This window comes from Salvelinus alpinus, chromosome 24 (assembly GCF_045679555.1).
Source record: "Salvelinus alpinus chromosome 24, SLU_Salpinus.1, whole genome shotgun sequence".
In the NCBI taxonomy this organism is placed as follows: domain Eukaryota; kingdom Metazoa; phylum Chordata; class Actinopteri; order Salmoniformes; family Salmonidae; genus Salvelinus; species Salvelinus alpinus.
This window is the reverse complement of record NC_092109.1, coordinates 23143414-23157982: the sequence shown is the minus strand read 5'-3', so window position 1 is coordinate 23157982 and position 14569 is coordinate 23143414. Positions and strand designations below refer to the sequence as shown.

Here is a 14569-nt window from a genome sequence, read left to right as displayed (position 1 = left end):
ACTGCCAACACTATAGTCCAAAAGGATACATTCTAATGACAAGTATCTCACATAAGCATATTATGTAAATAAAACATCTTATTTATCTATGTTACCCAACTAAGTCTGATTCATCAGCCACACATATAATCAATGCGGTGCGCATTCGCGAAAAAGGACTGTCGTTGCTCCAACGTGTACCTAACCATAAACATCAATGCCAATCTTAAAATCAATACACAAGTATATATTTTTAAACCTGCATATTTAGATAATATTGCCTGCTAACATGAATTTCTTTTAACTATGGTAATTGTGTCACTTCTCTTGGAACAGAGTAAGGGTATATGGAGCAGTTTGGGCCGCCTGGCTCGTTGCGAACTGTGTGAAGACTATTTCTTCCTAACAAAGACAGCCAACTTCACCAAACGGGGGATGATTTAACAAAAGCGCATTTGCGAAAAAAGCACAATCGTTGCACGACTGTACCTAACCATAAACATCAATGCCTTTCTTAAAATCAATACACGGAAGTATATATTTTTAAACCTGCATATTTAGCTAAAAGAAATACAGGTTAGCAGGCAATATTAACCAGGTGAAATTGTGTCACTTCTCTTGCGTTCATTGCACGCAGAGTCAGGGTATATGCAACAGTTTGGGCCGCCTGGCTCGTTGCCAACTAATTTGCCAGAATTGTACGTAATTCTGACATAACATTGAAGGTTGTGCAATGTAACAGGACTATTTAGACTTATGGATGCCACTAGTTAGATAAAATACGTAACGATTCCGTATTTCACTCAAAGAATAAACGTTTTGTTTTCGAAATGATAGTTTCTGGATTCGACCATATTAATGACCAAAGGCTCGTATTTCTGTGTGTTATATTATAATTAAGTCTGATTTGATAGAGCAGTCTGACTGAGCGATGGTAGGCACCAGCAGGCTCGTAAGCATTCATTCAAACAGCACTTTCATGCGTTTTTCCAGTAGCTCTTCGCAATGCTTCAAGCATTGAGCTGTTTATGACTTCAAGCCTATCAACTTCCAAGATTAGGCTGGTGTAACCGATGTGAAATGGCTAGCTAGTTAGCGGGGTGCGCGCTAATAGCGTTTCAAATCGGTGACGTCATTCGCTCTGAGACTTGGAGTAGTTGTTCCCCTTGCTCTGCAAGGGCCGCGGCTAAGCTATATCGAAGCTATACCGAAGTATAGCCGAAGCTATACTGTTACACTGGCAATACTATAGTGCCTATAAGAACATTCAATAGTCAAAGGTATATGAAATACAAATGGTATAGAGAGAAATAGTCCTATAATGACTACAACCTAAAACTTCTTAACTGGGAATATTGAAGACTCATGTTAAAAGGAACCACCAGCTTTCATATGTTTTCATGTTCTGAGCAAGATACTTAAACGTTAGCTTTTTTTACATGGCACTTTTACTTCTCCAACACTGTTTTTGCATTATTTAAACCAAATTGAACATGTTTCATTATTTATTTGAGGCTAAATTTATTTTATTGATGTATTATATTAAGTTAAAATAAGTGTTCATTCAGTATTGTTGTAATTGTCATTATTACAAATAAATTAAAACATTTAAAAAATTAAAAAATATGCTGATTAAATCAGTATTGAGTTTTCGGTCCTCCAATAATCGGTATTGAAAAATCATAAATCGGTCGACCTCTAATTAATAGTATTTCTATTTCTATTTTCAGCTTCAGTTTATTTTTTTCTTTCCCATTGATGCTAAAGCAGTCAGGCCTGGAGCGAAGCAAAACTAATCCGCTAACCAAAAATCGTAAAGCACCCTTTACTAGCTCAAATAGCCAACCAACCAGCCTGTTATCAACCCTTACTAAACTTTTGGAAAAAACTATGCTTGACCAGATACAATGCTATTTTACGATAAACAAATTGACAACAGACTTTCAGCATGCTTATAGGGAAGGACGTTCAACAAGCACAGCATTACACAAATGACTGATTGGCTGAGAGACATTTATGATAAAAAGATTGTGGGAGCTGCTTTGTTAGACTTCAGTGAGGCTTTTGACATTATCGATCGCAGTCTGCTGATGGAAAAACGTATGTGTTATGGCTTTACACCCCCTGCTATATTGTGGATAAAGAGTTACCTGTCTAACAGAACATAGAGGGTGTTCATTAATGGATTCCTCTCCAACATAATCCAGGTAGAATCAGAAATACCCCAGGGCGCTGTCTAGGCCCCTTACTTTTTTCAATCTTTACTAATGACATGCCACTGGCCTTGAGTAAAGCCAGTGTGTCTATGTATGTGGATGACAGAACACATGAGCTACTGCAGCGACTGAAATCACTGTAACACTTAAAGAGCTGTAGTTAGTTTTGGAATGGGTGGCAAGGAATAAGTTAGTCCTAAATATTTCAAAAACAAAAAGCATTGTATTTGGGACAAATCATTCACTAAACCGCAACTAAATATTGTAATAAATAATGTGGAAATTGAGCAAGTTGAGGTGACTAAACTGCTAGGAGTAATCCTGGATTGTAAACTGTCATGGTCAAAACATGTTAATACAATAGTAGCTAAGATGGAGAGAAGTCGGTCCATAATAAATCGCTGCTCTGCCTTTTTAACAACAATATCAACAAGGCAGGACCTACAGGCTCTTGACTGTTCAGTCGTGTGGTCAGGTGCCACAAAGAGGGACATCGGAAAATTACAACTGACTCAGAACAGGGTAGCACGACTGGTCCTTAAATGTACACGGAGAACTAACATTAATAATATGCATGTCCATTTTTTTCTTCTTTATTTAAATAAATCTCTAATGGCTCAAAGTGGAGCGATTGACATCATCATTAATTGTTTTTGTAAGAAGTGTTGACATGCTGAATGAACCAAGCTGTCTGTTTAAACTACTAGCACACAGCTCAGACACACATGCATACCCCACAATACATGCCAACGGTCTCTTCAAAATCCCCAACTCAAGAACAGACTATGGGAGTCGCCCAGTACTACATAGAGCCATGACTACATGGAGCAAGCAGCAGAATCAGAGCTTTTTTTTTTTTTTTAACACCATATGGAACAGTGGAGACTGAGATACACATAATAAGACACGCACTCTACACACGTACATATGGATTTTGTATTGTAGATATGTGGTAGTAGAGTAGTGGCCTGAGGGAACACAGTAAATGTGCTATGAAATGGAATGGAATGTAATATTTTAAAATTGTATACAACTGCCTAATGTTGCTGGACCCCGGGAAGAGTAGCTGCTGCCTTGGCAGGAACTAATGAGGATCTTTAATAAATACAATACAATTTACAGTGGTTGGTCAGACAGACATGGGCCTTCTTTAAACACACGAGGAGAAAGTTGTGGTCCGTTTACCCTCCCTTAATCCTAACCTCAACCATTAGGGTGAAAACACAAAACTGTCCAATATCTTAGGGACATCATTGGCTGGCATTAGTAAGGCACGGCACATTTACTGTATTAAACCGTATCCTGTAATGTTCTTTCATACTGTTCTGGCACTGTCAGGAATGTACACAAACCGTGTGCACTCCAGTTTCATGGAAAGCCCAAATGAATGACAAAACTGGGTTCTAGAGGCCCTACAACAACAGTTAGTAACCATGGTGGTTAATACTGACCCAGGCCCTCCTTTCTAATGGCTAAGGTGATGTGATAAGGGAAGCTGATCCTGGACCAGTGCTTTTCTCCTTACCCTCGGCCTGCTGCTGGTTGTGCAGCCTGCGGATGGCCTCTCCTCTCGTCACAGACAGAGTACAGGTCAGACTCCTCAGCAACTCCTCCTCCTGCACCCCAAACTGACCCTGAGAAGGCAAACACACAAATATTAAAAGGGATACTACAGAATTTTGGCAATGATCCTTTATGATCCGTCATCTACTTCCCCAGAGTCATTTGTATGTCTCTGCATCCAGTATAAAAGAAGTTAGAGGTAGTTTCGCAAGCCAATGCTAACTAGCGTTAGCACAATGACTGGCAGTTTATGGTATCTACTAGCATGCTTACAGTTACCATAGACTTCGTCATTGCACTAGCAATTGCGTTAATGACAGTCAACAACTTCCATCAAACTGCACGCAGAGACATACAAATAGTATCGACGAGTTAATCTGATCATGGAAGTATCCCTTTAACACAAAAACATTGGCCTACACAGAAAGTGTACAAAGTACACAAGCTTACACACAATAGCTCCTATATAACCGAGCCCCAAGGCCCTTTTAGCCCAGATGTGGCCCTATTGAACATGCAAAGCTAAGGTCATGGCATTGCTAGGCAATACTATCATGCAAAAACCTGCCAAACATCAAACAAAGACCATCCTCAGACAGCGATACTTTCAGTGAATCAATGTTAAAAAAGGGGAAACAGTCCTAATGCTATAGATGTGTACTATTAGCTCTCAAAAAAGGTATATTTCACTCAAACTATACATTTGCTTCATATCTGGATACCCAGTATTAGTCAGTGGACAGTCAGGAACCAAATATTTTGTGTTTGTCTATATTAGCAACAGTTTAGCATTAGGATCACGAAGGGAGAAGCAATTACAGTGGTGGGACACCTGTTGCTAGCGTGCCCTAATCACCCCTGTTGCTAGAACCCAAATCTCCTCAGTATCCAGATCTGTGAAGATGTTTTGCTCATAATGATGACAATGAAAACTGGGCAAAGACCAGCTGATCCTGCGTCAGGTGGAAGTTAACCTAGCATCGTGAGCAGTACCTCTCCATTAAACTCCAAATATAGCCCCTCGTGACACTGTATCTTATCTAAGCTGGCCAGGTGTTGCCTCAGCCCACTGCCTGCCTGGGAGGGCTGCTAATCAAGAGGGACAGCAGAGCAGGGGGCAATCATTCACCTGTTTAAATAGAAGGCACGCACACACACTATCACCTGTTTAAATAGCATGTGGATCTATGCATACACAAACGAACAGACACAGTAGAACGTTTAAATACCATGGACACACACAAACTAGTTGAAAAGCACACACAAAAAGTGTCAAAACTGTCTCCATGAGACAGCTGCTGCCCATGTCAGAAAGGTCAGAGGTTATTTTGTAAAGAAAGTACTGTAGTGATTGACTCAAAAATCCCCTTGTTTGTTTTTTACCATGTATGCTCAGGACTGATAATCAACCGTTTCTTCCCCTAGCTTAGTCGTTGGACCACTTCCTTCTGCTGTATAAACCACTATCAGATGGACTCTTCTACTGTAAACTGTTGATTGGAACTGTTCTTGTAGTTTATATTTCGCTATGTCAATACCACTGATGAACATTTATGGAGGAAAAGGGAAAAAATGCCTACTGCCATCTTGGAAAACACCAACAGGTCAATAAGTAAATTGCATATGTCAACAGAAGCTGCTACCAAACGAGGCCAAATGGAATTAAATGTTTATTTTATTTAACTAGGCAAGTCAGTTAAGAACAAATTCTTATTTACAATGACGGCCTTCCCCGGCCAAACCCTAACAACGCTGGGCTAATTGTGCACCGCCCTATGGGACTCCCAATAATGGCCGGTTGTGATACAGCCTGGAATCGAACCAGGGTCTGTAGTGACACCTCTAGCACTGAGATGCAGTGCTTTAGACCGTTGGCCCACTCGAGAACCCAAAATGTACTCTGTAGCCACCCATTTTTATTAGCTTATTCATGAATCTAATGGTTTGGCAGTGCTATCCTCTTACGTTCGTAATAATTGATACTGCCAGACCAGCCATTTCCTTGAGAGCAAAAGAAAGAATGGCAGAGAAGGAGTGGAGGAGGATGTAGACTCACGGCTGTGGCTTTGAGCCAGCCCATGGACTTGCCAGTGACCCTGAGCACGTCGGTCTCTGTGGGCTCAAACATGATGTTTCCCAAAGACAGGATCCCTGCCAGGATAGTCATCATGTCTACCTTCTCCTGATGACACAACATATACACATATACAATCAGTCCATCTGTCAGTCAAAACATCAGTCAATCAATTGGTCATTTATCAACTGGTTAATAACATCTAACAATTTGTTTATCAGTCAATCAATCAATTAGTCCAACAAAGTACAATCAGATTCAGATGTTCTCCTCGTGGCTGACATACTGCAAACGGATGGATGAGAAAGAGTTTCAGTGAGAGGTCTTACCTGTTCCTGAAATCCCACCATGTCCATTGCGTTACACACTTCACTGTACTTCTCCCCCCATTTCCTCACTATGTCCTCCGAGCCGTACCGCCCATTCAGATACCTGACAGACACAGCCACACAAACACATTTATACAGATCTGATGAGTGAGCACAGAACACACACATAGGCTATATATGTAGGGGGCATAACGGTCAAGGCATTATGCATATCTGATTGACAAACACTTTGAGGCTTCTACATTGCTGCACTGTATCATAGGGCACTACAACATAGCAGGGCAGCCACTATCGTAGGGCACAACAACTCACTGCATCATAGGGCACTACAACATAGCAGGGCAGCCACTATCGCAGGGCACAACAACTCACTGCATCATAGGGCACTACAACATAGCAGGGCAGCCACTATCGTAGGGCACAACAACTCACTGCATCATAGGGCACTACAACATAGCAGGGCAGCCACTATCGTAGGGCACAACAACTGAATGCATCATAGGGCACTACAAACACCACATTGTTTAAATACCTAGCATTTCACTCCAGGCCTAGGCCTGTTCAACTATCAAGAGAAGTGAAATACAAGTAGCATACACATACTGAACAACACTGAGAACTATGTGGCCGCTATTTGTATAAGCCACAAGAACCAAAAAAGGCAGGAAGGAACATTAAGACTAGATAGAGTTCAAAAACCTTGGTTTATGTCAGGAAAATAAAAAATATGTTCAGTTATTAAGGTGTGTGACCTATGACTCATGGTGGAAATGTCTAACTTCCCAGACCACACCCAGAGTCATCGCTACCTGTGGAGGAAACGTTGCAGAATGATAACATCACAGTGGACCCACCTGTACTGCGTGGGGTCCAGGAGTCCATACATGTCTTTGTCGTCCGGGGAGATGCCCGCCAGCATGCAGTAGAAGATATGGAAGTTTCTCTCGCCCTCATCCTGGTGGACCACACGAGACTTCTCCAGGAGGTACTCGTTGATCTTAGCTCCTTTTACTGTTAAGAGCACAGCACCACACACAGGATCAAGTCATTCTACATGTCTGTCGTATCAATGCAATCACCACATACATTTAGTGTATAAATAAACAAATTTGAAGTACACACAATAGATGAATACACTGTCACACACACACACCCTCCCCCCCACCCACCTGAGGAGTTGTGGAAGCGCAGCTGAATGTACTTCCCGAAGCGACTGCTGTTGTCATTCATCACAGTCTGGGCATTGCCAAAGGCCTCCAGCAGAGGATTCACCTAGAAATACCATACAGTACAAGATCAGCACAGCACCAGAACTTACATCATGGTGATCCTACATGGGGCCAGGAGTTTAACATTTCCAAGCCCTAATCACAAGACATCGATAGATTTGCAACTTTCCATGAGGCATACAGCATTAGCGTAGTTCACTAGCCGTGTGCCTGACCACACTATATTAGAGGGGAACGGTATATTAGAGTGCCTACATTGAGACCCAATCACTGGCCACGTTAATAAAATGGATCACTAGTCACTTTAAACAAATGCCACTTTAATAATGTTTACATATCTTACAAGTACAACAAGTGTAGACCTTACCGTGAAGTAAGCATTTCACGGTAAGGTCTACACTTATTGAATTCGGCACATGTGACAAATAAAGTTTAATTTGATGTATATACTGTATTTTATAACATCTATTGCACCTTGCCTATGCCACTCGGCCATCGCTCATCCATATAAACTCAGCAAAAAAAATAAAAGTCCCTTTTTCAGGACCCACGGTTTCCCATGCCTGTTCAATGACCAATAAACATGCACCTAACTAACATCGCAAATCTGGTGCAGTCCATGAGGACTGTTGGTGGCCACACCAGATACTGACTGTTACTTTTGATTTTGACCCCCCCCTTTGTTCAGGGAAACATTATTCAATTTCTGTAAGTCACATGTCTGTGGAACTTCTTCAGTTTATGTCTCAGTTGTTGAATCTTATGTAAACAAATATTTACACGTTAAGTTTGCTGAAAATAAACGCAGTTGACAGTTAGAAGACATTTTGTTGCTGAGTTTACTTACATGTACAGTCGCGATTAAAAGTTGAGAATGACACAACTATTAATTTCCACAAAGTTTGCTGCTTCAGTGTCTTTAGATATTTTTGTCAGATGTTACTGTGGAATACTGAAGTATAATTACAAGCATTTCATAAGTGTCAAAAGGCTTTTATTGACAATTACATGAAGTTAATATTTCCGGAGTTCCAAATTAAGCAGCAGCAGCTGAAAAGATGAGCTCCTACAAATATTGAAATTTAAATGTTTTTTTAGAGTAAAGTACATCGAAAAAAAATCAAAAGAAAACTGCAAACTGAATAGGAGACCAAACAAGCAGCAAACAAAGAAGAAAGGCTTTTGAAAAAGTAACAATTTTTCATAAAATTATACCGTTTTCTTAGCTAGCTAAGTTGTTTACCTGTTGCTAGGCAGTTGCTAGGGACATTCCTGAAAGAAGCTAGCTAGCTAACAAGGAGTGTCTAGTTGGCAGAAGAGAAGAAGGGACAAAGAAGGGACAAAGTGGGACAAAATAAGGACAGAAGAAAAGGGAAAGGGGACATTAAGGTGAAGCAGTCCTCTAAAGACACAAAAGACAATAATACAAGAAACAACACTTCTATTGCCTCTCCCTCTACGATACGCACTTCCGGTTTGGTTTGGAGCGAGTAGTTGCATTCCGCTTTGCTCCACAGGTAGTATTACAGGTAGTATTACATTTCATTTCATTACAGTACAACAGTTTGATTTGTTTGATCTTAGCTGGCTACATAGCCGTCTTTGTATCCAAGATAATTGTGTAGTCTAGAGTAATTGTCGAGGTTACCTAGCCAGTTAGAGGTTACCTAGCCAGCTACACTTTCAAACAAAGTCAACAACGCAGCCACTGCTAGCTAGCCTATTTCACCAGCCAGCAGTACTATATCATTTTAGTCAATAAGATTTTTTGCAACGTAAGCTTAACTTTCTGAACATTCGAGACGTGTAGTCCACTTGTCATTCCAATCTCCTTTGCATTAGCGTAGCCTCTTCTGTAGCCTGTCAACTATGTGTCTGTCTATCCCTGTTCTCTCCTCTCTGCACAGACCATACAAACGCTTCACACCGCGTGGCCGCTGCTACTCTAACCTGGTGGTCCCAGCGCGCACGACCCACGTGGAGTTCCAGGTCTCAGGCAGCCTCTGGAACTGCCGATCTGCGGCCAACAAGGCAGAGTTCATCTCAGCCTATGCTTCCCTCCAGTCCCTCGACTTCTTGGCACTGACGGAAACATGGATTACCACTGATAACACTGCTACTCCTACTGCTCTCTCCTCGTCTGCCCACGTGTTCTCGCACACCCCGAGAGCTTCTGGTCAGCGGGGTGGTGGCACTGGGATCCTCATCTCTCCCAAGTGGACATTCTCTCTTTCTCCCCTGACCCATCTGTCTATCGCCTCCTTTGAATTCCATGCTGTCACAGTTACCAGCCCTTTCAAGCTTAACATCCTTATCATTTATCGCCCTCCAGGTTCCCTTGGAGAGTTCATCAATGAGCTTGACGCCCTGATAAGTTCCTTTCCTGAGGATGGCTCACCTCTCACAGTTCTGGGTGACTTTAACCTCCCCACGTCTACCTTTGACTCATTCCTCTCTGCCTCCTTCTTTCCACTCCTCTCCTCTTTTGACCTCACCCTCTCACCTTCCCCCCCTACTCACAAGGCAGGCAATACGCTTGACCTCATCTTTACTAGATGCTGTTCTTCCACTAATCTCATTGCAACTCCCCTCCAAGTCTCCGACCACTACCTTGTATCCTTTTCCCTCTCGCTCTCATCCAACACTTCCCACACTGCCCCTACTCGGATGGTATCGCGCCGTCCCAACCTTCGCTCTCTCTCCCCCGCTACTCTCTCCTCTTCCATCCTATCATCTCTTCCCTCTGCTCAAACCTTCTCCAACCTATCTCCTGATTCTGCCTCCTCAACCCTCCTCTCCTCCCTTTCTGCATCCTTTGACTCTCTATGTCCCCTATCCTCCAGGCCGGCTCGGTCCTCCCCTCCTGCTCCGTGGCTCGACGACTCATTGCGAGCTCACAGAACAGGGCTCCGGGCAGCCGAGCGGAAATGGAGGAAAACTCGCCTCCCTGCGGACCTGGCATCCTTTCACTCCCTCCTCTCTACATTCTCCTCTTCTGTCTCTGCTGCTAAAGCCAATTTCTACCACTCTAAATTCCAAGCATCTGCCTCTAACCCTAGGAAGCTCTTTGCCACCTTCTCCTCCCTCCTGAATCCTCCTCCCCCTCCTCCCCCCTCCTCCCTCTCTGCTGATGACTTTGTCAACCATTTTGAAAAGAAGGTCGACGACATCCGATCCTCGTTTGCTAAGTCAAACGACACCGCTGGTTCTGCTCACACTGCCCTACCCTGTGCTTTGACCTCTTTCTCCCCTCTCTCTCCAGATGAAATCTCGCGTCTTGTGACGGCCGGCCGCCCAACAACCTGCCCGCTTGACCCTATCCCCTCCTCTCTTCTCCAGACCATTTCCGGAGACCTTCTCCCTTACCTCACCTCGCTCATCAACTCATCCTTGACCGCTGGCTACGTCCCTTCCGTCTTCAAGAGAGCGAGAGTTGCACCCCTTCTGAAAAAACCTACACTCGATCCCTCCGATGTCAACAACTACAGACCAGTATCCCTTCTTTCTTTTCTCTCCAAAACTCTTGAACGTGCCGTCCTTGGCCAGCTCTCCTGCTATCTCTCTCAGAATGACCTTCTTGATCCAAATCAGTCAGGTTTCAAGACTAGTCATTCAACTGAGACTGCTCTTCTCTGTGTCACGGAGGCGCTCCGCACTGCTAAAGCTAACTCTCTCTCCTCTGCTCTCATCCTTCTAGACCTATCGGCTGCCTTTGATACTGTGAACCATCAGATCCTCCTCTCCACCCTCTCCGAGCTGGGCATCTCCGGCGCGGCCCACGCTTGGATTGCGTCCTACCTGACAGGTCGCTCCTACCAGGTGGCGTGGCGAGAATCTGTCTCCGCACCACGTGCTCTCACCACTGGTGTCCCCCAGGGCTCTATTCTAGGCCCTCTCCTATTCTCGCTATACACCAAGTCACTTGGCTCTGTCATATCCTCACATGGTCTCTCCTATCATTGCTATGCAGACGACACACAATTAATCTTCTCCTTTCCCCCCTCTGATAACCAGGTGGTGAATCGCATCTCTGCATGTCTGGCAGACATATCAGTGTGGATGACGGATCACCACCTCAAGCTGAACCTCGGCAAGACGGAGCTGCTCTTCCTCCCGGGGAAGGACTGCCCGTTCCATGATCTCGCCATCACGGTTGACAACTCCATTGTGTCCTCCTCCCAGAGTGCTAAGAACCTTGGCGTGATCCTGGACAACACCCTGTCGTTCTCAACTAACATCAAGGCGGTGACCCGTTCCTGTAGGTTCATGCTCTACAACATTCGCAGAGTACGACCCTGCCTCACGCAGGAAGCGGCGCAGGTCCTAATCCAGGCACTTGTCATCTCCCGTCTGGATTACTGCAACTCGCTGTTGGCTGGGCTCCCTGCCTGTGCCATTAAACCCCTACAACTCATCCAGAACGCCGCAGCCCGTCTGGTGTTCAACTTTCCCAAGTTCTCTCACGTCACCCCGCTCCTCCGCTCTCTCCACTGGCTTCCAGTTGAAGCTCGCATCCGCTACAAGACCATGGTGCTTGCCTACGGAGCTGTGAGGGGAACGGCACCCCCGTACCTTCAGGCTCTGATCAGGCCCTACACCCAAACAAGGGCACTGCGTTCATCCACCTCTGGCCTGCTCGCCTCCCTACCTCTGAGGAAGTACAGTTCCCGCTCAGCCCAGTCAAAACTGTTCGCTGCTCTGGCACCCCAATGGTGGAACAAACTCCCTCACGACGCCAGGTCAGCGGAGTCAATCACCACCTTCCGGAGACACCTGAAACCCCACCTCTTTAAGGAATACCTAGGATAGGATAAAGTAATCATTCTAACCCCCCCCCCCCCTTAAAAGAGTTAGATGCACTATTGTAAAGTGGTTGTTCCACTGGATATCATAAGGTGAATGCACCAATTTGTAAGTCGCTCTGGATAAGAGCGTCTGCTAAATGACTTAAATGTAAATGTAAATGTAAAGTTGATATTTGCAGTGTTGACCCTTCTTTTTCAAGACCTCTGCAATCTGCCCTGGCATGGTGTCAATTAACTTCTGGGCAACATCCTGACTGATGGCAGCCGATTCTTGCATAATCAATGCTTGGAGTTTGTCAGAATTTGTGGGTTTTTGTTTGTCCACCCGCCTTTTGAGGATTGACCACAAGTTCTCAATGGGATTAAGAGCTGGGGAGTTTCCTGGGCATGGACCCAAAATATCAATGTTTTGTTCCCCGAGCCACTTAGTTATCACTTTTGCCTTATGGAATGTGCTCCATCATGCTGGAAAAGGCATTGTTCGGCACCAAACTGTTCCTGGATGGTTGGGAGAAGTTGCTCTCGGAGGATGTTTTGGTACCATTCTTTATTCAAGGCTGTGCTCTTGTGAGTGACAAAATTGTGAGTGACTCCACTCCCTTGGCTGAGAAGCAACCCCACACATGAATGGTCTCTGGATGCTTAACTGTTGGCATGACACAGGACTGATGGTAGCGCTCACCTTGTCTTCTCCAGACAAGCTTTTTTCCGGTTGCCCCAAACAATCGGAAAGGGGGTAAAGTCATTTTCTCGGAATCCCCAGTCCTCAGCAGTCCAATCCCTGTACCTTTTGCAGAATATCAGTCTGTCCCTGATGTGTTTCCTGGAGAGAAGTGGCTTCTTTGCTGCTCTTCTTGACACCAGGCCATCCTCCAAAAGTCTTCGCCTCACTGTGCGTGCAGATGCACTCACACCTGCCTGCTGCCATTCCTGAGCAAGCTCTGTACAGGTGGTGCCCCGATCCCGCAGCTGAATCAACTTTAGGAGATGGTCCTGGTGCTTGCTGGACTTTCTTGGGCGCCCTTAAGCCTTCTTCACAACAACTGAACCGCTCTCGTTGAAGTTCTTGATGATCCGATAAATGGTTCGTTTAGGTGCAATCTTACTGGCAGCAATATCCTTGCCTGTGAAGCCCTTTTTGTGCAAATCAATGATGACGGCACGTGTTTCCTTGCAGTTAACGATGATTGACAGAGGAAGAACAATGATTCCAAGCACCACCCTCCTTTTGAAGCTTCCAGTCTGTTATTCGAACTCAATCAGCATGACAGAGTGATCTCCAGCCTTGTCCTCGTCAACACTCACACCTGTGTTAAGGAGAGAATCACTGACATGTCAGCTCGTCCTTTTGTGGCAGGGCTGAAATGCAGTGGAAATGTTTTGGGGGGATTAAGTTCATTTGCATGGCAAAGAGGGACTTTGCAATTAATTGCAATTCATCTGATAACTCTTCATAACATTCTGGAGTATATGAAAATTGCTATCATACAAACTGAGGCAGCAGACTTTGTGAAAATTAATGTGTCATTCTCAAAACTTTTGGCCACGACTGTACAGTTGAAGTCGGAAGTTAAAATACACCTTAGCCAAATACATTTAAACTCAGTTTCCCAAATCCTGACATTTAATCCTTATAAAAATTCCCTGTCCAAGGGTGAGTCAGGATCACCACTTTATTTTAAGAATTTTTTATTTTAATTTTTTTAATTTTTTAATTTCACCTTTATTTAACCAGGTAGGCTAGTTGAGAACAAGTTCTCATTTGCAACTGCGACCTGGCCAAGATAAAGCATAGCAGTGTGAACAGACAACACAGAGTTACACATGGAGTAAACAATAAACAAGTCAAATAACATGGTAGAAAAAAAAGAATCTATATACAATGTGTGCAAAAGGCATGAGGTAGGCAATAAATCGGATAATTACAATTTAGCAGATTAACACTGGAGTGATAAATCATCAGATGATCATGTGCAAGAAGAGATACTGGTGTGCAAAAGAGCAGAAAAGTAAATAAATAAAAGCAGTATGGGGGGTGAGGTAGGTAAATTGGGTGGGTAGTTTACAGATGGACTATGTACAGCTGCAGCGATCGGTTAGCTGCTCGGATAGCAGATTTTTAAAGTTGTTGAGGGAGATAAAAGTCTCCAACTTCAGAGATTTTTGCAATTCGTTCCAGTCGCAGGCAGCAGAGAACTGGAAGGAAAGGCGTCCAAATTAGGTTTTGGCTTTAGGGATGATCAGTGAGATACACCTGCTGGAGCGCGTGTTGCGGGTGGGTGTAGCCATCGTGACCAGTGAACTGAGATAAGGCGGCACTTTACCTAGCATAGCCTTGTAGATGACCTGGAGCCAGTGGGTCTGACGACGAACA

General features: G+C 44.1%; 1 protein-coding gene across 3 annotated transcripts in view; it reads right to left on the bottom strand.

Moving 5' to 3' along the window:
* Positions 1–14569, bottom strand: part of LOC139552343 (myosin-IIIb-like) — a 69853-nt gene that overhangs the window by 19973 nt on the left and 35311 nt on the right. For all 3 annotated transcript variants that reach the window (XR_011670416.1, XM_071363986.1, XM_071363987.1), the window contains 5 exons: positions 7331–7433; positions 7016–7172; positions 6162–6264; positions 5815–5940; positions 3721–3829 (listed from right to left, as the gene is read on the bottom strand). Coding sequence is in view for 2 of the 3 variants with exons in the window: in XM_071363986.1 (XP_071220087.1) it covers positions 3721–3829; positions 5815–5940; positions 6162–6264; positions 7016–7172; positions 7331–7433 (598 nt within the window). In the remaining variant the exon portion in view is untranslated. The remainder of the gene's footprint in view (positions 1–3720; positions 3830–5814; positions 5941–6161; positions 6265–7015; positions 7173–7330; positions 7434–14569) is intronic.